The sequence below is a fragment of the Arxiozyma heterogenica genome, assembly GCF_036370985.1.
Source record: "Arxiozyma heterogenica strain weizmannii chromosome Unknown scaffold_18, whole genome shotgun sequence".
Lineage (NCBI taxonomy): Eukaryota > Fungi > Ascomycota > Saccharomycetes > Saccharomycetales > Saccharomycetaceae > Arxiozyma > Arxiozyma heterogenica.
Genome location: NW_027042671.1, coordinates 1,065,345 through 1,088,226, shown reverse-complemented (window position 1 = coordinate 1,088,226; position 22,882 = coordinate 1,065,345). Strand labels below are relative to the sequence as shown.

At 32.1% G+C, this 22,882-nt stretch overlaps 10 protein-coding genes across 10 annotated transcripts; 4 read left to right on the top strand and 6 right to left on the bottom strand.

Moving 5' to 3' along the window:
• Nucleotides 1-284: 284 nt before the first annotated feature.
• On the bottom strand, nt 285-1,292 carry PWA37_002280 (uncharacterized protein; the record flags this gene model as incomplete). The annotated part of the gene is made up of 1 exon (XM_064858877.1): nt 285-1,292. One exon carries the CDS (start codon nt 1,290-1,292, stop codon nt 285-287), a length of 1,008 nt encoding a protein of 335 aa, XP_064714700.1.
• Nucleotides 1,293-1,941: 649 nt separating this feature from the next.
• Nucleotides 1,942-4,770, bottom strand: FZO1 (mitofusin; the record flags this gene model as incomplete). The annotated part of the gene is made up of 1 exon (XM_064858876.1): nt 1,942-4,770. One exon carries the CDS (start codon nt 4,768-4,770, stop codon nt 1,942-1,944), a length of 2,829 nt encoding a protein of 942 aa, XP_064714699.1.
• A 1,299-nt stretch (nt 4,771-6,069) lies between these two features.
• On the top strand, nt 6,070-8,022 carry NOG1 (putative GTPase NOG1; the record flags this gene model as incomplete). The annotated part of the gene is made up of 1 exon (XM_064858875.1): nt 6,070-8,022. The coding sequence occupies one exon, from the start codon at nt 6,070-6,072 to the stop codon at nt 8,020-8,022; it is 1,953 nt and encodes a 650-aa protein (XP_064714698.1).
• An 813-nt stretch (nt 8,023-8,835) lies between these two features.
• DTR1 (Dtr1p) lies at nt 8,836-10,461 on the top strand (the record flags this gene model as incomplete). The annotated part of the gene is made up of 1 exon (XM_064858874.1): nt 8,836-10,461. The coding sequence occupies one exon, from the start codon at nt 8,836-8,838 to the stop codon at nt 10,459-10,461; it is 1,626 nt and encodes a 541-aa protein (XP_064714697.1).
• A 424-nt stretch (nt 10,462-10,885) lies between these two features.
• PWA37_002276 (uncharacterized protein) lies at nt 10,886-12,078 on the bottom strand (the record flags this gene model as incomplete). The annotated part of the gene is made up of 2 exons (XM_064858873.1): nt 10,886-11,590; nt 12,073-12,078. The coding sequence occupies 2 exons, from the start codon at nt 12,076-12,078 to the stop codon at nt 10,886-10,888; spliced, it is 711 nt and encodes a 236-aa protein (XP_064714696.1).
• Nucleotides 12,079-13,954: 1,876 nt separating this feature from the next.
• MBA1 (Mba1p) lies at nt 13,955-14,893 on the bottom strand (the record flags this gene model as incomplete). The annotated part of the gene is made up of 1 exon (XM_064858872.1): nt 13,955-14,893. One exon carries the CDS (start codon nt 14,891-14,893, stop codon nt 13,955-13,957), a length of 939 nt encoding a protein of 312 aa, XP_064714695.1.
• Nucleotides 14,894-15,424: 531 nt separating this feature from the next.
• BRO1 (Bro1p) lies at nt 15,425-18,142 on the top strand (the record flags this gene model as incomplete). Its single annotated transcript, XM_064858871.1, has 1 exon — nt 15,425-18,142. The coding sequence occupies one exon, from the start codon at nt 15,425-15,427 to the stop codon at nt 18,140-18,142; it is 2,718 nt and encodes a 905-aa protein (XP_064714694.1).
• A 152-nt stretch (nt 18,143-18,294) lies between these two features.
• On the bottom strand, nt 18,295-19,884 carry SEN54 (tRNA splicing endonuclease subunit SEN54; the record flags this gene model as incomplete). Its single annotated transcript, XM_064858870.1, has 1 exon — nt 18,295-19,884. The coding sequence occupies one exon, from the start codon at nt 19,882-19,884 to the stop codon at nt 18,295-18,297; it is 1,590 nt and encodes a 529-aa protein (XP_064714693.1).
• A 1,360-nt stretch (nt 19,885-21,244) lies between these two features.
• On the top strand, nt 21,245-22,111 carry GDT1 (putative ribosome biosynthesis protein GDT1; the record flags this gene model as incomplete). Its single annotated transcript, XM_064858869.1, has 1 exon — nt 21,245-22,111. One exon carries the CDS (start codon nt 21,245-21,247, stop codon nt 22,109-22,111), a length of 867 nt encoding a protein of 288 aa, XP_064714692.1.
• Nucleotides 22,112-22,316: 205 nt separating this feature from the next.
• Nucleotides 22,317-22,766, bottom strand: PWA37_002271 (uncharacterized protein; the record flags this gene model as incomplete). The annotated part of the gene is made up of 1 exon (XM_064858868.1): nt 22,317-22,766. One exon carries the CDS (start codon nt 22,764-22,766, stop codon nt 22,317-22,319), a length of 450 nt encoding a protein of 149 aa, XP_064714691.1.
• Nucleotides 22,767-22,882: the final 116 nt, after the last annotated feature.

Sequence of the window (22,882 nt, the reverse complement as noted above, 5' to 3'; positions counted from 1 at the left end):
TTTGCTTATTTATTTGAAAAATCTTTTGAGATATTTTATTTATCTTCGGGTTTACTCTGTTATCCCCGAAAGAATGCTTTATCGAAAAAAAAAAAAAATAGAAATAAAAAGAGAAAGGAAATGTTAAATTCATCATGTGATATTTTGAAAACTCTAATGGGCACAAGCATCTCTGGGATAATAGTATATTAGTGGATGGATAATTCAATGCATATGATTTAATGTCCTTTAATAAGCGTATATATATATATATATATACCGTGTATTATTAAGTATATGCAGATTTACCACATCATACCTATTGCGTAATTAGTATAATTATTTTGTCTTTTCATTCGCCTTGTTGCTTCAATTCTATGGAGAAGCAGTGCTTGACATGCCAATAATTTAGTTGTGAATGGAATATTGGTGATCCCAAATGAATTTAATGAACCATATTCCCCAACATATACAATAGCCACTTTATTTGAAAACCCGCCTGCACCATCTGTGGTATAACGTCCGATAAAATGTTTTTGAGGTTCCGTCATCAGAACTTTTGTACCGTGTGTGTCAAACGGATATACTTGGGGTTCAGTAACATAGTTATCAGTGTTGTCACGTTTCTTTTTTATAAGAGCTTGGTTATAATATGGGGTGGAAGTTTTAAATTCCTTGATTGAATCGAAATGTGACTTGGTTTCAATTGGTAGGATTCGAGCTTTGAATCCTGTGTCCCTTAATACTTTATGTGTATTATTCCAACGAATAATATAATCATCCATTAACACATCTAATTTTAAACCCTTGGATATGATGTAGTATACTTTTTCTGTGGTTTCTTTTATTGACATGTTATATATGATACTAAACCATTTTAATTTTTTGGATATGGTACAAAAGAGACATTTGTAAATATTAAATTTATCGTTAGATTTAATAATGCATTCGTAATCAAATGGAGGAGTTTCTAAGACACCTTTTAAAATATAAATATATATTTTATACCTTATTTTTTCCGAAGAATTATCTGGATTATACTCAGTAAATTTACAAACTTCAAATGTAAATAGAGGAATGCCAACCCCATCCTCATTCAAACAAAATTCTTTATTGTTGTTTTTATAGGCATCATAACTTTGAATTGAGGGAAACATATACACATTGCTTTCCATTGTCTGCCTAATTATTGGCATCTGTCGAACTTTATTAAATCTCAGTTCAGAAGGAATATTATGATCATCTGTTAAGATAATACTTGAGACAACGTCTTGGAAAATTTTAAATTGAGAATTACTACTATCTTTGCTCATAAAAGAAACTTTTTATCAAATTTGATAGGAATTAAACGTCGCACAAAGGGTCTAAACTATTTAGGTGTTACTAATATTAATAACGTCTTTATGTATATATAGAGCGTAACAAAGCTATAAAGAAGCAGGTGAATAAAATCAAAATATAAGTAGTTAACTATACGCATTCACCTGATTTAAATGACTTAGTGGTCAAAGAAATTACTCATTGAAGACTATTAATACTGTTTTATCGTGGCTTGGCTTTAGAACTACTCCTATTAATTGTCCACATTCTTTACTTTGTACACCAATAAAATTAAAAAAATAAATAAATAAATAAGATGCACAATGTTTTTGAAATCTTGAAAAACCCCAATCTCAAAATTTCAATGAAAATAATATTATGTTAGAAATTGTGTGAGATTGTTTTCAATGAAGGAGTCAAGAACATTCATATTGTAACACAGGGAAGACAGAGATAGTAAGTTACAGAGCTAATCTTCGGCTGAAATTTAGATAGAACCTGCCCCTTCCTTTTTCATTTATCTAGAATGGTATTTAGTAAAACAATGAAAGGAAAAAAAAATAAGATAATTCCTTGAACTATATTAGATTTATATAAATAAATGTATTCACATTGTTTTTTTGTAAGAATATTTATAAAAATTTAATCAACTTCTAGATCTAGACCCTCCACAACAGCCTTCTGGGTGGTTGTAGCATTTAGAATGTGTTCAAAAAAAGTAAGCGATATTCTGTACTTATCTCTTTTAGCCTCTAAATCATACTTAGTAGATTCTTTTTTATTAACTTCAATTTCACATGTCTTTACAATTTCTCTTGTTGGAACTTTTAATACTGTAGCTACTTCTTGAGAAACACGTTTTGCATTAATATGGCTAAAATTTAATTCTGTCAGTTTTTGTTTGTATCTATTTGCTAGATTTAATGGTAATGCTCTAGGTAAATCGTATACTAAATATGAGATACCTAACAAACAACTAACCACAATAGTAGAGCCTGCAATATGAGTCAAAGTTTTGAATGAAAAAGTTTGAATCCCGTTCCATACTATAGCTTTCACAATCTGAGAACCTCCAAAAGAATAAATAGCCAATGTGGGTAGTTTTGAAGTGAAAATTAGTGAAGGTTGTTTCATATATTTTGTTAATGGATATAATGTTAAACCAAGAACTGTGGTGAGGGTATTTTGAGTAGTACCGAGTTCGTTGTTTTTTTGTAATTGTTTATTCACCAATTGTTTCTCTAGATCACTATTTTTGTTTGTTGTTTTAGTATTTTCATTTAAACTTATAGGATTGAGTAATATTGGAACTCCAATGTATTCTAGAAATTTTTCCCAAGAAGGTGCGTATAGATCAGACAGATGGATATGTACATCAAACTGTTTAGCAGATAAATGGTATCGACACATAAACATGCGATTACTATCGAATTGACGTTCTTCCATGAAATTTGGATCCATATTATTTCTTACTAAAGTATAAATATTTTGTACGGCTAAATCAGTCTGTTGGCGTGCATTTGATTCACTGTTAAGTATACTCTCTTGTATGTTACTTTTAATGAATCGTTCAGTTTCAATAACATAGTCATAAATTTTTGATAATCCTTGATACTTGGGTAAATAGTTGTTATTAATATCAAAAGACAGAGATGAATCAATATTTTCTTTAGTTTTATTATAAACATTAGTTATAGTGGTCTCTACAAGTGTATCAATTTTTTTAATAAATTTGTCATAATGTGATTTCGTATCTATCACATCTTGTAATAATTTATTTAATTCATCATTAATATTTTTTGTTTCATCATTAAGACTTTCGATATTATATTTGGATATTATCTCCAAATCATTTAAGATTTTGAGAAGGAAAGTCTTTGCAGGTAATAATTTGGACATTGATCTTTTCTTTAACACAAAATTTCTTAAAGAATTCTCTAAATTTTCAAAATCTGGATCATTCCAACCATCATCAGGATCATCAGAATCATCAGGATCAGGGTTCCCTTTTGTTGGTGTATTGAATGGATATCGATCGAGATCTTTTTCTAGGAAGTGAATGAAATCCTTCCCATTTTTATAAGTCTCAGGGGACAAATTTTGGATTTGATTAAGTATCAGTTGCTTACATCTTTGTTTATCTTTAATTTTATCGAATTTTTTAATAACGAAAAACATTAATTTTTTTTCTCTTGATGCGACTTTAATGAAATCCTGTGCAGACAAAGTCAATTGATTCTCTGCATTGACCACAAAAATGACAAGATCGATCTCTTCTTGTTTTGTCATGACTTCTGCGGTTTGTATGGAATCGATATTTAAGCCAGGGGAATCAATCAAGGATATGTCGACAGTACCGTTCCTAAGCAAGCTTTCTTCAGGGTCTCTTTTATCGTCTTTGATATAAACTTTTAAAAGTTTATACTTGTCATTTCTCTGTACTAAATCATCCAATTCGGATAATTGATGAACTTCATAAGTGGATTTATCCTTAATACTATATTTGAATAAGGTAGAATTGTTTTTGTTGTTTGATTTATCGTTTAAAATAGCATGAATCTCTTCAACATTACCGTTATCTCTAGCCTCTAAAATCTCACAAAAGACATTTGTACAAGGCAATTGGTCTTCAGGCAATAATTTTCTTCTTAGCAGAGAGTTGCAAAAGGAAGATTTCCCTGTATTTACATCACCGGTGATAAACACTTTTGAAGAGACGTCGTCTACTCTTTCTTGTAAAGATTTTAAGTGATTATGAATATTAGTTAATTTTAATTTAAATAATTTAGATAATGCATTTCTATCTAAATCAAATAAATTATTATTGTTGTTACTATTGTTATTATTATGGTTAGGAATGGGAAGAGGAAGAGAAGGAGGAGGAGGAGTGGTGGTAGTAGTAGTAGTAGTAATAATAATCTTATCTTTAACTTTGGTATTAAAATTAGATGGATCTATGCTATTATTAATGTTATAGGTTCCATCGATTTTAATATTCAAATCTAGTATACGAAGTTTGATATTGTTTTCTGCGGTACTATTACTTAATACAATATGGATAGGTCTTTTATCGTTTTCTGTTTGAATTTGGTTTATGAGATCTAATACATGATTAATGACTCTATTTAATATAGCTTTATTATTATTGTAGTTCCACTGGGAGAGTTGTGCAGAGATGAATCTTGTATCTGAACTGTTTCTTCTCTGTTTTGAGATATCAAAATGATTAGAGATGTTTTCTTCTTCTTCTTCTTCTCCAGGCTCGTTGATTAAATCTGAGTAATTGTCATAAATGGTCTGATAGGTTTGATTTTGCGAAAAAGAGTCATCCGAGCATTTTTTCAATGACTTATCATTACGTGAATATACCAAAGAAGGCTTAATAGAAGGTGTGCTGTCATTATTTTGAGAACTAAAGGAGGATGATTCATCAGATGAACCATTTTTGATTGATTTTTGTACCATCTTCATCCATGTGGACTTGCGTATGTGAACGTGTGTGTGATGATATAACTAAACCGTTTCTATAATAAAAGTATAGACATTAGACGATATAGTAGAACTATAGAATCTATTCCATAGAATTACTCGTTATATAACTATACAACCTATTTATCTCACAACTCTTCATGACTCTGTTTATTCTCTGCTAGCTTTCTGATATTTCTTTCTTCTTGCTTCATTCTCTCATTCTTTTTTTTTTTTCTTTCCTACATTGTCCCCTTTCTTAGTAACCGTTCGGAGTAAACAGCAGAGAAATAAACAAATAGACAAATAAAAAAAAAAAAAGAAGAAGAAGAAACGAAAAAGAAGAAAAGACTTTATAAAAAATGATGGAATTGAAACTTTTTATTTTCGTTCTACTGGAAATGAGAATCTGCAATGGACACACACACATACACACACGTTCATAGAGATTAGCTTCTGGTAGTGCAATGGAGTAAATGAAGAATGCGATTATGTAAGATCGTTACGGGTACAAGTGAAATATACAGAAGGGGGGGGAGAGAGGGAGAGAGAGGGAGAGAGTGTGTGTGTGTTTGAAGGCAAACGTTGATCGCAAGCGTGTATCTATTCCTATATATTCAGGTTAGCTTCAGTCTACACTAATATTATTTCATTGCGTAACATAGTTATAGCATAGTTTATAGCATAGTCTATAACATATCCCATGGCTTATACATAAGATATAAGATATATTTATATGTTATTCATTGTGAAACTTGCCTTTATTTTATTTCATTTTATTTTTTTTTTGCATTTTTTGCAGTTTTGTATTCCGCGGAGGGCAAATTCTTTTTCTTTCCGCGGGAAAAGAAGGATGTGTCCACACCCATACCTCCCCATATTGCTCTGGTTTTCTTTTTTTCGTGTGAAATGACGTGATGGAAAATTTTTCAAGGTTTTGGATTTATTTTTTTTTTTTTTTTCTTTTTGTTTCTTTCTTGATCAAACTTCAGTTCTTGAATAATGTTCATCTCATCTCATCTCATCTCATTGTATCGTACACATATACTCTCTCTCTCTTTCTCTCTATGCCTTAGATAATAACAATTATTGTGTATTGACTCTCTTTTTAAAAAGAAAAATAAAGAGAAGAACAAGAGAAAGAACAAGCAGAAGGAGTGGAAGGAAGAGGACATTATTGCATATATTTCATCATTATTTTGTGTTTTTTTGTTTTGTTTTGTTTTTTTTGGCTTATTCCTGTTTTTACTTATAATATAATAAATCACACATACCAAAGTAACTCCTACTATTTAACTAACCATGCAACTGTCCTGGAAAGATATTCCTACTGTGGCATCATCCAATGAATTGCTAGATATTGTTCTTAACAGAACCCAAAGAAAGACTCCCACCGTCGTTAGACCGGGCTTTAAAATTACAAGAATCAGAGCCTTCTATATGCGTAAAGTGAAATTCACTGGTGAAGGTTTTGTAGAAAAATTCGATGAAATCATCAAGGGGTTCCCTAACATCAACGACGTCCACCCTTTCCACAGGGACTTGATGGACACCCTGTACGAAAAGAATCACTACAAGATCTCTTTGGCTGCGGTTGCCTGTGCAAAGACCCTTGTAGAACAAGTGTCTCGTGACTACATCAGATTGTTGAAATTTGGTCAATCTTTATTCCAATGTAAACAATTGAAAAGAGCAGCTCTGGGTAGAATGGCCACCATTGTCAAAAAACTGAAGGACCCCTTGAACTATTTGGAACAGGTTAGACAACATTTAGGCAGACTCCCATCCATCGACCCAAATACAAGAACCCTTTTGATCTGTGGGTATCCAAACGTCGGGAAATCCTCCTTTTTAAGATGCATCACTAAAGCAGACGTCGAGGTCCAACCTTATGCCTTCACCACAAAGTCCCTATACGTGGGCCATTTCGATTATAAATATTTGAGGTTCCAAGCTATCGATACCCCAGGTATCCTTGACAGACCTACCGAAGAGATGAACAACATCGAAATGCAATCCATCTACGCTATTGCACACTTAAGGTCTTGCGTCTTGTATTTCATGGATCTTTCTGAACAGTGTGGTTTCACCGTCGAAGCACAAGTCAAATTGTTCCATTCTATTAAACCCTTGTTTGCAAACAAGTCTGTCATGGTTGTCGTCAACAAAACCGATATTATCAGACCAGAAGATCTGGACGAAGACCGTTCAAAGTTATTAGACTCAATCAAGACTGTGCCTGGTGTGGAAATTATGACCATCTCATGTCATTTGGAAGATAACATCATGGAAGTCAGAAACCATGCTTGTGAAAAACTGTTGGCTTCCAGAATCGAAAGCAAATTGAAATCTCAAGCAAGAATCAACAACGTGCTTAATAAAATCCATGTGGCTAAACCTCAGGCAAGAGACGATGTGGAAAGATTGCCTTATGTGCCTGAGTCCTTCAAGAATCAAGTCAAGTATGATCCAAATGATCCAAACAGACGGAAATTGGCCAAGGACATTGAAGCTGAAAATGGTGGTGCGGGTGTCTATAACATCAACTTGAAAGAAAAATATATTCTTGAGGATGATGATTGGAAGAACGACGTTATGCCAGAGATCTTGGATGGTAAAAACGTTTATGATTTCTTGGATCCAGATATTGCTGCAAAACTACAAGCTCTTGAAGAAGAGGAAGAGAGGCTGGAAAGAGAAGGTTTCTACGATTCTGACGACGACGAAGACACATTCGAAGGCTATGATGCAGATGAAGTCAATGATATCAGAGCTAAGGCTGCTTGGATTAGAAATAAGCAAAAGACTATGATCAAAGAGGCAAGAAACAGAAAGTCCTTAAAAAATAAAGCTATCATGCCACGTTCCAAGTTAACCAAATCGTTTGATGAAATGGAAAGACATTTATCTATCTTAGGTCATGATTTGACTTCATTACAAGATAAACATAGAGCCGCTGCCGAGAAGAATAGATATGTTGAAACTGGTGCTGATGTCATCATGAATGCTGCTGCTTCAGAAGTTATTGCTTCCAATGATTCTGCTAATGGTGGTAAGCTAAGGCAATCTGATAGATTGCTGGATGGTGTAGCAGATGGTTCTCAAAGATCCAAGGCTGATAGATTGAGTAAATTACAAAGAAGAGAGAGAAATAGAAATGCTAGAAGAGGTGAAGCTGATAGACATACTACAGTTTCTTTACCAAAACACTTATTCTCTGGTAAGCGTAGTAATGGTAAGACCGATTTCCGTTAGATTTTATAAATAATAAAAATAATTATGATTATAACAGTAATAATAATAGGCTTTGATTGTATGTGATTATTATACCATATATTTTGTAAGAAAAAGAAGTTTTTGTTTTTTTTAATTTACAGGAAGATTTCTCTAAATTAAAAAATAATTAAAGGAAAGAATAATGATTCTTTTAGAGTCTAATTAGCATTATATTCGTGTTTTAATATTTATATTTATATATTTCATTTTATATTTGTATATTATCTATAAAAAAATTAAAAAAAAGAATGAAAATAATAAAAAGAATGGTAGCAATACTATTACTAATGACTATATTAAGTGGTATGCCACCTGCTATTAAAGACTTAAAATATTGAACTGAATAGTTCTTTCTCCAAAATAAAAATTATGAAGTTTTTATCAATTCAGATCATACTACTAACTATTTTTTGATTATTTTGATTCACTGGGGCAAACTTCAAATATTATTAAAAAATAGGCTCATTTTGATTTAGTGGCATTTCACAAAATTTCTGATAATTCATTGCTAGAAATAGGATAAATTAAAATGTTCTCTCGCTGTTACTTATTCTCTTTTTAATACAATGAAATGTAATAAAAATATTTTCTTTGCTATTTTTGTTCTCTACAGGAACACGATTCAATTAATACAACTATATATATATATATAAGTGTATATTTGGAAATAAGATGAATTGGTAATATGAGAAAATTAATATTGAATGGCAGTGTAGAGAATCTCCAGTAAAACTCAACTTTCTAACAACAACTCCTACGATTCAAATATATCTATATCTATACATATCTTATATGTCATATAAAGATTGTGATATTAATACAAGCTTTTCGCCAAGTGGACACCCTCATTTAGGTGCACTAGAAGGACAATATGTACCGTATAATATCAATTCACAATATTTTAAAGAAAGTTATGATGAAGATGATGTTTCAAAAGATGCAGTTTTAGAAGAAGTCCATACAGAAAAATCAAATCCAGGACCAATTAAACCCTTACCTTATAGTTGTTTCACTAAATCACAGAAATTTGTCATATTTTTTATAATAATGTTTATAGGTTTCTTAGGACCATTATCCGGAAATATTTATATTCCTGCATTACCTTTGTTACAACAGGAATTTAAGACCACAACTACTGTAATTAATGCTACTGTATCAGTGTTTATGGGTGTATTTGCTGTTGGTCCTTTACTTTGGGGGATGTATGCAGATATTGGTGGTAGAAAAATCCTCTATTTAACTTCATTGTTATTAATGATGATTGTAAATGTTTTATTATCGACATTACCTAGTAATATAGTGTCACTTTTCATTTTAAGAATTGTACAAGCATTTGCTTCGAGCTCAGTCATCACTTTGGGCGCAGGTACTGTCACTGACATTATTGCACCAAAGAATAGAGGTAAGGCAATAGCATATTTTATGATGGGCCCTAATATTGGTCCAATTCTAGCACCTATTATTGCTGGGTTGATATTAATTGACGATAATAATTGGAGATGGTTATTTGGTTTTACTTGTATCATGAGTGGTGTAGGGTTTCTGTTAGTGTTATTTTTTTTACCTGAAACTTTAAGATGTATTGTTGGGAATGGTGATCCAGGTTGGAAACAAGATCGGCTAGATGAGAATGAAGATCAAGTTCTTCTTGAATTCAACAATTCTAATTGGTCATTTTGTAAATTCATTGGAATTCAAAAGCCTGTGTCATTGAGCGTATACTTTAGAGAAGAATATCCAAAACCACCTAGAGCAACACTTATGACATATTGGGAAATGGTTAAAATTAAACCTGTTCTCTTCACCTCAATCAGTACGGCTCTTTTGTTTGCCAATTATTATGCGTTTAGTGTCACATTTTCCCATTATTTGCAATCTGAGTATCATTATTCAATGCTAAAAATTGGTGCTGCATATGTCTGTCCAGGTGTCTGTATGATATTTGGTTCTCAAATAGGTGGTCATCTATCCGATATGTTGCGTAACAATTGGAAAAGAAGACATAGAAACCGTGTTTTCCCCTTGGAGGAAAGATTAATACTTAATATAATTGGTATCATAATTAACGCAGCAGGTTGTATTGGATATGGTTGGAGTATTCAAAGGAAATTTCATATTGCCATAATTCTATTTTTCACTGGGTTGACAGCAGCAGGTTTAACTTGGTGTAATAATACTACAATGACGTATTTAACTGAATTGTTGTCAAAAAGAGCAGCGAGTAGTGTTGCAGTGAGTAGTTTATTTAGGAATGTGGCAGCTGCAATAAGTTCTGCTATAATATTTACACTTTGCGATGTTATGGGGATTGGTTGGTGCTTTACTGGGTTGGGCCTGGTAAATATAGTACCATTATGTCTAATATCCTGGTTGGTAAACAGGGCAGGTAGATGGCAAAATTTTACTTCGTATATCTAATATAATATGTGAACACAGGCAGCAGTAATAGGTACATGAATACTATTTTTTTTAATATATAATCAGACAGTTATGTAGGTTCGTTCAATCATTTAATCATTATATATTTAATTTTTCAAATATTACACAATCCACACAAGGAATTTTGCACTTTTAGTTAAAAAGAGTGTACATATCCATCTTAAAATCAAGAGTTAGTTAGCAGCAATAACAAAGCGAAATTAGGTTAATTTGAGCCACTAAGATATTTAGAGATAAATTATAAGAGTAAATCAATATTTTATTTTAATATATAATTTATTAAATGGGGAGGCGAAAAAAATATACAAAAAAAAATTAGAAAGAAATGGTGTAAAAGTATAAAATAAATTAGACAGTATTTATAAAATACATTTTAGATCAACAAATCATCTGACTAATTAATTTAAGCCTTTAAAGAAGAAGCTCTTCTCTTTCTAACTTCAGCCTTTTCAGCCTTTCTTTCAGCTAATCTCTTAGCTAATAATTGAGCGTATTCAGCAGCAGCTTCTCTTTGAGCTTGAGCGTTCTTAATCTTCAAAGCCTTTTGGTATCTCTTTCTTTGTAATCTTTGTGGAGTGACTAATCTTTGGATCTTTGGAGCCTTGGTGTAGGTCTTTTCACCCTTGGTGACTTCTCTTCTAACGACGAAATCACGGACGTCATCTTCCTTGGTCAAACCAAAGAATTTTCTGATCTTGTTAGCTCTCTTTGGACCTAATCTCTTTGGAACAGTTTCGTTGGTGACACCGTCGAATTCTTCATCACCCTTCTTGACGATGACTAAAGATAAGACAGCTAAATCTGGACCAACAATGGCACCTCTGACAGACTTTCTCTTTCTTTCACCAGTACGTCTTGGTCTGTAACAAGAGTGACCCTTGGCTAATAATAACTTAACTCTGGATGGTAATAAGACACCTTGTTTCATTGGGAAACCTTGTTTATCGTTACCACCGGTAATCTTGAAGACGTAGCCTTTGAATTCATCACCAACAGATTCACCATCGACTTCTTGACCGATTCTCTTGTCATAGAAGGAACGGATTCTGTGTTCATCTTCAATTTCAATACACTTTTGAGTACCGTTAACTGGGTAAGAGATGTTCAACTATAATAAAATAAAGGAAAGGAAACACACATAATGTGAGAGAAAGGGAAAAACCAATCAATGAATGTATATGGGATAAAAAAATTTATCATCATACTCATCATTATTATCGTTTGTTAGTAAAAAATTCGAACTTATTCATTGAGATTGACTTAATTCAACTAATATTTTGGTGGTTACATCTTGAATTAATAAAAACAATGGATATGTTGTGTAATTTCATGTTATCTTTTCTTATCTTTGGAAAATTATCTTAGAAAAGAATGTTATCATATATTTACTTAAATGTGTTACAAATATATTCCACCTCAGTGTTATATGTAGTATTGGATATTATGACTAACATTCGTATATATTCTCCATGTATGTGTCACTTTCTTTTTCATGCAGCTTCTTCAAATATTACTGATAATTGATATAACCGAAGCAGTTGAGTTCTGTACTCTTTTTTTTCTATTCGTGCCTTATAATTACGAACATACCTTCATGATGCCTCACTTGTCTTGTATTGGGTTACTACTGTCGATGATTTGAGCGAAGAAGTTTTTATACACATACATATAGCCTAATCAAGACACCATCAAGAGTGTAGAAACAGTCTTCTACAATAAAGCATTGAAATCTTTCAACCTTTGCTACAGTTGTTCTCTTTACTCTCTCATCCTCATTAGGTGGCCTTGATGGTCAAACTGGGTGGAGCACACCTACACATTACATGCTGATACAGCAGATGCAGGAGAGGGCGTATATCGATATTCCAAAAACCAATGATTGACCTTTGCTTGGAGTAAATGTTTGCTAGGATGTGTATGGGATGAGAATAGATTCAAAGGCTTCTATGCTCTGGCCTGTTATTGACTCCTTATTCCACTTTCTCGTGTGTTTCTTTCTGTCTGTCTAGCCAGTAGTTTGTGTTACTGGGAAGGAGGGCTGCTGCGAAACTCAGCTACAAGGGTTGTGGGGTTTAGGCTTGGTGCAAAAGCAAAGGTGGAGGGACAGAAAGAAAAATTAGGAAGAGACAGGTGTGGTGTTTGCTCTCTACACAGATCTGGGAGGGAAGGTGTGCTGGTTAATGTTAGCCTATTCAAAAGGAACGCATTGGCATGGTGGGAAAGGGAAGACAGGTCTGGGTGGAACAAAGCTAGAGTGCGGCAGAGAATTTTCCCTATAGTATGCTGCTTCTCACAGGAGAGCTAGAGTTCCTTCTCTCCATGGTTTTCGTTCTCTCTGGATGTATCTCTGTTAATGGTTGTCCCTTGTGTGTTTCTCCGTTCTTTGCACGAATTACAGTTTGATCATGAGAGAGTTTAGCGCATATGTTTAAAATTATTTGTTTATTTTTTCCCATTAGACAGAGACACTTGTTACTTCCTGAACAGGAAATCATATTTTCAGCATTTTCATTTTCTTTTATTTCACAGAAAACACAACGCGTAAAAAACACTATAATTACTTTTCGAATGGATGTCCAGATGTTAGAGTTTAACCGGTCCTGAAAAGTGTAAAATTCGGACTTTTTTTTTTTTTGAAAGCTAAACAAGCAGAAAAATGCTTAAAAAAAAAAAAATATACTTACTACAGAGGTAAACATAGAAAACATTGTGGAGTTATAATATCATAGATAAAGAACGTTTTTTATATCTGTCACTGAAAAATGCTATCTTTCTCAGTATTCTCCCCTCCCCTCCCTTTAAAAGTTGAGAAGCATGTGTATATATGTGAAAATAGATCTGCATGTACTTTTATTGAGTATTATATATATATATATATGTGTGTGTGTGTATTGATGTATGGAGAAAAAGACGACTTGGATTTTGTTAGTTAATATGTCAAATATCTTATTACAATATAACTATATAAAAACGTGCAAAACAGCTGAAAATCTATATTTAAAATATAACTTACTTCTTGTAATCTATAATTTTCTATCCTTTCTCTTTAATTATAACAAAACATGCATAGATGGTGTATGACTTTTCAATAGGTGTCTCTTTTCTCTTAACTACTTACAAAGAAAATTCTTTGCTATACAGAAAAGATTGATATATATTTTAGTTATGAAGCTATTTTGTGTCATACAGAATAAATAGGACAAAAAACATTTTTATATGATAAGTTGATAATTTGACAATTTGTTGATGTTTTAATAGTTTAGGTAAAAAGTTTTAAATTTCGAACAATTTCATTAAGCAACATATAAATTTAGAATAAAAAAAATTAGAACTTACTTAACAATCTTATTAATTCTATTATATTTACAAGTTGATAAATAATTATAAACATGTGAAAAGTTAACAACACACACACACGCATATACATAAATATACACCTCTCCTCCTCTCTATTTCTCTCTCTTTTCTGTATTTACTCAATATTTTCAGGTGGTAATCTGAAAATATCACCACATTCCTTCATACGTGCTAAAACTTTTTTCTTATCACCTGCCATGACTTGTTTTGGTAATGGTGCACCTGGTTTACTTTCAAAGATAGAACCAGATAACATCATTTCATTTGTATTTGTATCACACAAGAATACCAAATAATCCACAATGTCTCTTACCTGCTTTTCACTCTCCTTAGTCTCTGTGTCGATCTTTATCAATTCTTGTTTAGTATTAAATCTGTATACCAATTGAATATATTCAAGTGGCATCCCAGGTACCATGATGGGGTCCAAGGACATTAATTTCGGCACTTCATTGAACTTAACCACCTGCCAATTCAATTTAATATTCTTTGGCAAACTTTCAGAACGTAGCAAAAGAGCCCTCTCTACCCAAACAGAAACATGATTCTTCACTTTATCTATTCTCCTCGACGCAAAGGCTTTATTGACTTCGATGTAATTTCCTATAGCATTATTTTTCCAAAGCAAGAATTCAGGTTTATTCCCAGACTGTAGCCTAAATAATCCAATCTTAAATGTGTTCAAACCAAACATATATATTCTTCTAATCAGTGTTTTGAACACCACGATCGGTTGTGAAATGATGCTTGGTAGATTTTTTCTTGATGCAGGAATAAAAATTTCTGTAGCCACACCCATAAACTTAGGATTGAATTCGGGTAATTTACTCTTACTATGTCGTTTAGATAGCTCTTTATTTATCTCATATGATTTCTTTGAGTTCAATAATAGTTTGGAAGTAGAATGAAAACGTTTGCCTTGAAAGTTACTAAATGATCCATAACTTTGATAACTAATACAATATGTAGTAGGTAATAATGTGACAATACCTGCACAACCTTTCACTTCTCTACACAGGGGACTAGTATTAATTACTCTTCCAACAGTTTGCATGTCCTTTTTTATTTTATTTTTAGTTCTCTTCTGTCTTTGATACCCTTTTCTTTAATAATAATAAATTCCTTTATGAACCTAAGTTAACTGCTATCGTTTACAAAGTCACTCTGATATTTGCCCAGGCAGTCTATATTGAGGAAAAGATCCTATTGTGGTCACCACCATTGCATGTATTTTGCCTTTGATTATTGTACATTAATTGCTGCCCCTACCATCTCTTTTATCTTTCTCGATCATAATTTGGGAAACTTTTGAAGGCGCAAAAAATCAAACATTGGCAAAGAAATTAAAAAGGGGAACCTAAAAAAAGAGAAACTAACTCTGCGAAAACAGATGAACAAAAGATCAAGCAGAGTATCTCATTACTGCTACTACTACTACCACTAATATCTAATCAATTTCTATTCTATTGTCAAGAGATCTAATATACCACTTATTTGATTCTTAGTCCCTTTTATTCATTTATTTATTTTTAACTCAGTTTGGTTTACTCTTCCTCACGTTAATAAAAACATATACATTATCATTATGAAACCTTCTATAATTAAACTGCATGCCAAAGATACAGAAGGTATTGATTGGAAAAAGGTATTGTCCAGTTATCTAAAAAAAAATTATGGACCCCAGCAATGGTCATATTTCTTTGATGAAGCTTTAGCTAAAGAATTGAATCATTTAAGGACAAATGCTAATAGTGAATTAGCACCCGAATCTCTGTTGGAACAGAATTTAAAATATTATTGCTTTATTGAACAATTAGATATGAGACTAGGTAACCGTTCCACTCAATTGAAATTGAATTTCACATGGTACGATGTGGACTATTCAACAAACACAAAAGTAGATACTAAATATACACAACATACGTTGACATTTGAGAAATCATGCATAATTTTCAATATAGGTACTCTGTTTACTCAAGTAGCCGAAGAAACACTAGTAGATGATTATAAGAAATCGATTACTGCAATGACAAAAGCAATTGCATGTTTCACATATTTAGCGGAAAATTTTTTCAATTCTCCATCAATCGATTTGCATGCAGAGAATACTCAGTTTTTGGCAAACCTATGTCATGCTCAAGCACAAGAATTATTTTTATTGAAACTGATTAATAATCCTTCTACCACAGAAAAACAATCCTCTTTAATTAGTAAATTGGCCATAACCACATATGAATTATACGATCAATGTTCCACTTTCTTAAAGAAACCTGAAGGTGGAATTATTGTGTATGGTGAGCCTAGATGGAACACAAATTTGTCATGTAAGGCTTATTTGTATAGATCCATCGCTGCTCATTACTATAGTATATCTTTGGAACAGCAGAATAAATTTGGAGAGGCAATTGCATTTAGTAAATATGCACATACATCTTTAATCAGTGCATTACCCTTTAAAGCTTGGTTGAAGGATTATATCGATTTCAATGGACTCAAAGAAACCATTGAACTAAAAACACAACAATTGATAAAAGATAATGATTACATTTATCACGATTCAATACCGCAGGGTGCCTTATTAGAAACCATTAAAGCCATGGATGCTATCAGGCCAATTAAATGGAATGAACTAGTAGATCCATATATGCAATCTGTATCTGAAAAATGTAACATTCTTTACAAAGGTATCGTTCCAATGAAAGTCTATGAAAAGGAAAGCATTTACTCTGAACAGAAAGCATCTTTACTTAGACGTGAGGTTGAAGCCAATGATACTTCAAATTTAGAATTTGATTCCTTCATTGAATATACAAAATTACCCGTGTTATTAACAGATTTAGAAAAAAGATATAAATCGGGTAGATTAAACAATAAAGAAAATCCACAATTAGAATTTATGAGAGATCAATTGCGTTTATTTAGTAAAAATGTTCAGTCAAGTGTGTATAGTGATATTCAGGAGCAGACTAAACTAATTACGACTAAGCGGAAAGAGATTGTTGATACATTGAGCCAATTACCAGAATCACAAAAGGAAAATACTGTTAAAATAAAATCTTCTTTATTGGAAGCTTCTAAGTCTGACGAAAAATTGCTATCTTTAGTGAAACCTTATTTAACTGAACTTTCTCTATTAATGGATAATAATACATTATGGTCTCAGTTTAATCAATATGATGATCCAGCTTCATCAGAACCTAGCCTACTGGATATTGATGATACTAAGACGGAGAAAATACTCCAAGAACTAAATGGAGTGAAATTATTATATGTGAATTTGACAAATCTTAAACAAGAAAGAAATGCTATCTTATTAGAATTAAAAGAAGCAATTAACAATGATGATATAACAAGTAAATTAATCAATTTGAAAAATGCTGCTGATACAGAAATTCAAGAATTATTTAATAAAGAATTAGAAAAATTTGAACCATTAAGTTCGAGGTTAGAGGCAGCTATTTATAAACAAGTTTCTTTAATAAATGAAATTAAGATTGATCTAGATAAAATTTTTACCATGTCTGGCTTTCGTGAAAAGAATATGGAAGAAACAAAGAGAGAAAAAGAAAGAAAACATTTCTTTGATAATTTAGAAAAGGCTGCAACCAATTTTTCAATTTTTGCTTCTGATATTCAAAAGGGTCTATATTTTTATGATAGACTGTTATCAATGTCTAAAGAACTGCTGGAATCCAGCAAAACCAATGCCAACAACAGCATATTTTCCAATAATAACAATTTGCCTTCACCAGTGCCTCCTACTTTACCAGAACAACCGAGTAAATTGAAAAATAAACCGACAATTAATTCATATGTGGGAAATAGCCTTGATTCTTTAATGAATAATTTAGATAATCAATTTGGCAATTTAAATATTAATTCTTCTGTTCCAAACCCCAATATGACGAATGCTGGATTACCTCCAAAGCCTCCCAAAAAAATTGACAGTATAACTGGGGTAAATAACTATTACACTGTTCAAAGTGCACCTGAAGTTCCTGCTAGAACTTATCATCACAATGTCCCTTCTATTCCCTTACCACCTTCTTCAGAAAAAAACATTTCATTATTGGATTCCTCAACTACTTTTACTAGATCATTTGTGGATGAACCACCAGCATATTCCAACCATAGGAATGCCCCACAAGTACCTCTAAGACAGCCTGTTTCAGAACACTCTAATATATTAGATAATAATGCACCTTATGAAGATGAAGAACGTGAACTTCAAAGAAATCCAACAGCCTTTTACAATAAATCGCCTGTGTTTGATGAAAATATGTACTTTAAATATGGGAAATAGGTAAAAGAAGTTTAAAAAAATATTATGCAATAAAATAAATGAATATATTTTGGAATGGGATTTTCTCCCAAAATCAACAATGCCTATATATATATATATATACATATCCCGAGTATATATCATAAGAAGGAGTGAAAAATTTTTTATCTATACTAAACTTTTTGGTCTGTGTTGCTTTGTTTCATAATGTTTCTTTTCTTATATTGATATTGTGGTTTTTTTATCTTTTTTGCCTGAACAGTTGGAACGTACCAAACATCTTCAGATCCAAAATCTGCTTCAGATATTTTGATAAAACTGATAATACCATTATCCATTACAGCTAATATAAACGACCTATAACCATTTTTAAGTCTTTTAATCTGTTTTATATGTGCCGGGGTGGAAGAAGAAACTGATGATGATGGTTGTTTCCTCAATGTTTTACGTTTCTCCTCCTTTATATTATTTATTGTCTCTGATTGCGAATTAGTGATTTTTTTCTTCTGATTCTTAGATAGTATGGCTGATCTTGGAATCCCGTTTATATAAGAATGATCATCCCAATTGATTGTACCAGCATTTTTTTTTGATTTATCTAGGAATTCAAATTTGTAATTTAAAGAATCAAAGATATTTTTTAAATCATCATTTGTTGGGAAATGTTGTTTATTATCATTTTTATTGTAAACCACTATTTGGTAATCAGGCAATTCAGGGATCTTCTTCTTATAGTTAGTTTGTGGTTTCCAAACGTTAAATGTCAATTTTAGGGGATTATTTGAATGATTTTTATTTTTATTGAGCAGATAACTTTGTTTTCTGTGTTGTAATTCCAGAAGAGTTTTAGGCACCTCTACATGTGGAATTAAAAGTTTTAAATTATTGTAAATCTGTGGGGTTGATGTGTATTTAATATACTTGTAATGCGATGGATTATAAAATAAACCATTGAAAAGATTATTTTTATGTGAAACAAATAAAGATGTGATTTGTTTAAATAGAGAATGAAGTTGATAACCACAGATAGATTTGAATGGTCCGACCTTAGGGGAAAATGTAATTTTATTATTGTCATTATCGTCATCCTCAACTTTAGTGATAATGAAGCCTAGTCTTTTTAAATGACTGTAAACAGAAAACTCATCAATCTCTCTTTGTGTTTTAAAAAATGCGTAAATATCTTCGATACTTAATGGTAATAAGTTGTGATCATCAATCGAGGGCAGTAATTGATTGAGATTCATTGAATTTGATTTTAAACAATATGGAGTTATGGTTCCACGTTCGGCTAAGTACAAAAATTCCATAAAATCCAACCAAAATTCGCCATTATTAGTTATATGACCCATGGTTTGAAGAAAAGCACCTTTAGGATTGAGTACCAAAGCTTTATGCTTATCAAAATCATAGACTGCTTTTACTTGATGTTTTATTGTAGTTCCTCTTACAGAATTAGACAGTGCGTCAAACATGGCCTTTCTTGCCTTATATAACAATAGTTCTTGAATATCAGTGCCGTCTGGTTCATAATCCTTCTCCCCACGTTTTGGTATGATCATTTGCAAATTTTTCTTATTTAATTTGATGACTTCAGACCAGTCTTTCTCTAGTTCATCTTCTTCGTATTCAATATCAAGAGTTCCTTTCACTAAATCATCACCACTGTCATTATCATCATTTCGCATAAGTCCATTTTTCTTTTTACTTTTATGGTTAGAGGACAATGAAGAAAGATCTTTTTGATCTGTTAATTTGGACATAGAGTAGTTTATTTGTTTTATTATTTTTTTTTCTCTTGCTTCTTCTCCTTCCTTGTATAAATGTTATCTTTTTGTAACGCCCCTGCTTATTTGAAAATTATGTATTATATTACAACAGAACACTTATATTATGAAACTTCCCAGTAGTGATAGATTATTTTAGGCATATTTTGTACATCTAATCTGTTCTTTTAACTGGGTTGATCTTATTATTTTTTTATCATAATAGATAAGAATGAAAAAATTTTTCAACATTTTTCCCGAATGGGTAAATTTGTGAAAAAAGAAACGATTGAACACCCTTTCCTTTTCTTTTCATTTTTTTCCCCACAATAAAGGCAATTCCACTTGAGATTGTGTCAATAAAATATGCCAAAATAGATCTTGAAACTGGTACTGCTACCGATAGTAGCAACAGCAATGTCTGAGTGTGTTCTGTTAAGTAAAATACTGATGGCGTTATGTAAGACTGTTTTGAACAGTATCTATGAGAGTAATCTAGTAGAGTTATATGTGCTCTCTTTGAAGGAGATAATATGGAGTAATTGCTGTTAAGGATAGAGTAAAAAAATAAAAAAAAAAAAAAGAGTGAGGGTAAGGAGGGAAAGATGAATATCAATAAATTGCTAGGTCTTTCATATTACATACTATCTTTTACAACCATATGTAACCAATGTGATACTCTTTTGTGTATCCCAGCTATGTTTTTTTTAACAATAATACAACAAAGTCGTTACTTTACCACTCTTTCAAAGTGGTTAAATGGTAAAAAAATGATTCAGGTTACTACATCAACATATTTTGAAACCGTTATACATGGGAACACACAAAATAAGCAGGCCACAAGACAGATTATATATTGACAAGTCAGTGGTGTACCCCTTTCCCTCTGTCCCATCTCCTTTCTTCTCGAGCAAGATATCAACACTCACGGGCTGCATAAAGGGAAATTATGAGGGGAGAAGCAAGGGAAATCTGTGTGTTTTCGGGATTTCCAGATCCGCCGGTTTTCCTGTCCATTCCCGCATTTTCCGTTCTTTCTCGATGGGGAATTCCAAAACGGAAAGGAACGTAGGAAAAAAAAATAAAAAAAAGAAAAAGAAACATGATAAAACTTCGCTGACTCGATCGGTGATCTTGACATTTAAACATTCGTGAACATACCAGTATTTAATAAGGGCGTTATGTCCGTCTACACTTCATTGCTTAGCAACTGTTAGTAATGTCTTGATATTTAGGAGGTCTATGTCGTAACGAACAAAAGTAAGTAGAAGAGGAAGAAGAAGAAGAAAAAAAAAAAAAAAAAGAATAAATACTTCAATCCGCTCTTATCTTTTATATATCTAAAATTTGAAAAAGGATGCTTTCAATTTCAGTTTTATCACTTCTCTTTTTGAATTCTATTTTAAACAATAATTCAATTTTAGTAGCTGCTGCAGATCTAACAGCCGCTGCTGTCGCAAATAATTTCAATTCTAATGAGATCGGCTTACAAAATGAAAACAGGTCGTCAAACGACCGCTTAAACTCTTTTTTTATGGCTGTCTCCATGATTGGTTTATCTGAGATCGGTGATAAAACTTTTTTAATTGCTGTTCTAATGGCTATGCGTCATTCTAGACTCTTTGTTTTCTCTTCTGCTGCATCATCCCTAGCTATAATGACTATTCTTTCTGGTATTGTAGGACATGCCGTGATTTCTTTCATCTCTGAACGTTATACTGCCTTCTTAGCTGCTTTATTGTTCCTTATTTTTGGTTACAAATTGACCATGGAAGGCTTAGAGATGTCTAAAGACGCAGGTGTGGAAGAGGAAATGGCTGAGGTAGAAGAAGAGCTTGCTGCCAACGATATGAACTCTAGACTGGATGATATGGAAAGTGGTAGTGTTTTAAATGCAAAGAAACAACAACCTTCTGTTTTGAATAAGATATATGATCTAGCTGCGCTAATCTTCTCGCCTGCATGGGTTCAAATCTTTGTTCTTAATTTCTTTGCTGAATTAGGTGATCGTTCACAGATTAGTATCATTGCCTTGGCTTCTGATAACAATTATCGGTTTACTATAGCTGGTGCTGTTGTGGGTCATCTTATATGTTGTGGTTTTGCCGTTATCGGTGGTAAATATTTGGCCTCCAAGATTAGTATGAGAACAGTTACTTTAGCTGGTGCATTCTGCTTCTTCTTATTTGCAGTCATCTACCTATATTCTGCTTTCACTTTTTGAAAAAAAGGAAAAAAAAAGATGCAAAAAAAGGAGGTCAGGCCAGTTTCTCCTCTTTCCTCTATTTCCTCATACACCTGACTATCCTTTATTGTTTTTTTGTTAATTAAAGTATGTATTCAGGTACGTATATATATATATATATATATATATATTTAATTAGGTGTGTATGTTATACATGTTTACTCGTTATAGAATATTTCCACCTTTACGTGTTTATATTTATGCTTTCTTTTATTTTGTCGCTTTCACCAATATCCTCCTCATTCAAGTCCTTTTGAAACATTTGTCTTCTAAGAATTCTTTTTAAAGCTAAATTCGTACGTGATTCTAAAACCTTAAGTTGCGAATCTAATCTTATTTCAAAATCTCGTGTAACACTCACAGGTTGACCGTTTGGTTCTTCCTCCTTTTTCTGATCTTCGTCATCAGTTTCATAATTTTTATTTGGATTTTGAATACCGCTAGAATTGTTTTCTAATTTGGTATCCTTCGTTAAAAGATCATCATTAGTATGGTCAATAATATTTGGTAAAATTGAAGATTTCTTCTCCTTGTTACTATTACTATTATTATCGTTATTATTATTATTATTATTTGACCGTAAATTTTCTAATCTTTGCCTTCTCAAATCTACTAAATTATCAAGTAAAGGCATTTAAATATACATTGTATCTCGTATTCTCGTACGATTGTGCCTAGTTGCAGTAGCGCAAATTGATATATAGCTCTCTGTTGTGTATCAATTCTTGTAATGTCACCAGTATGTATACG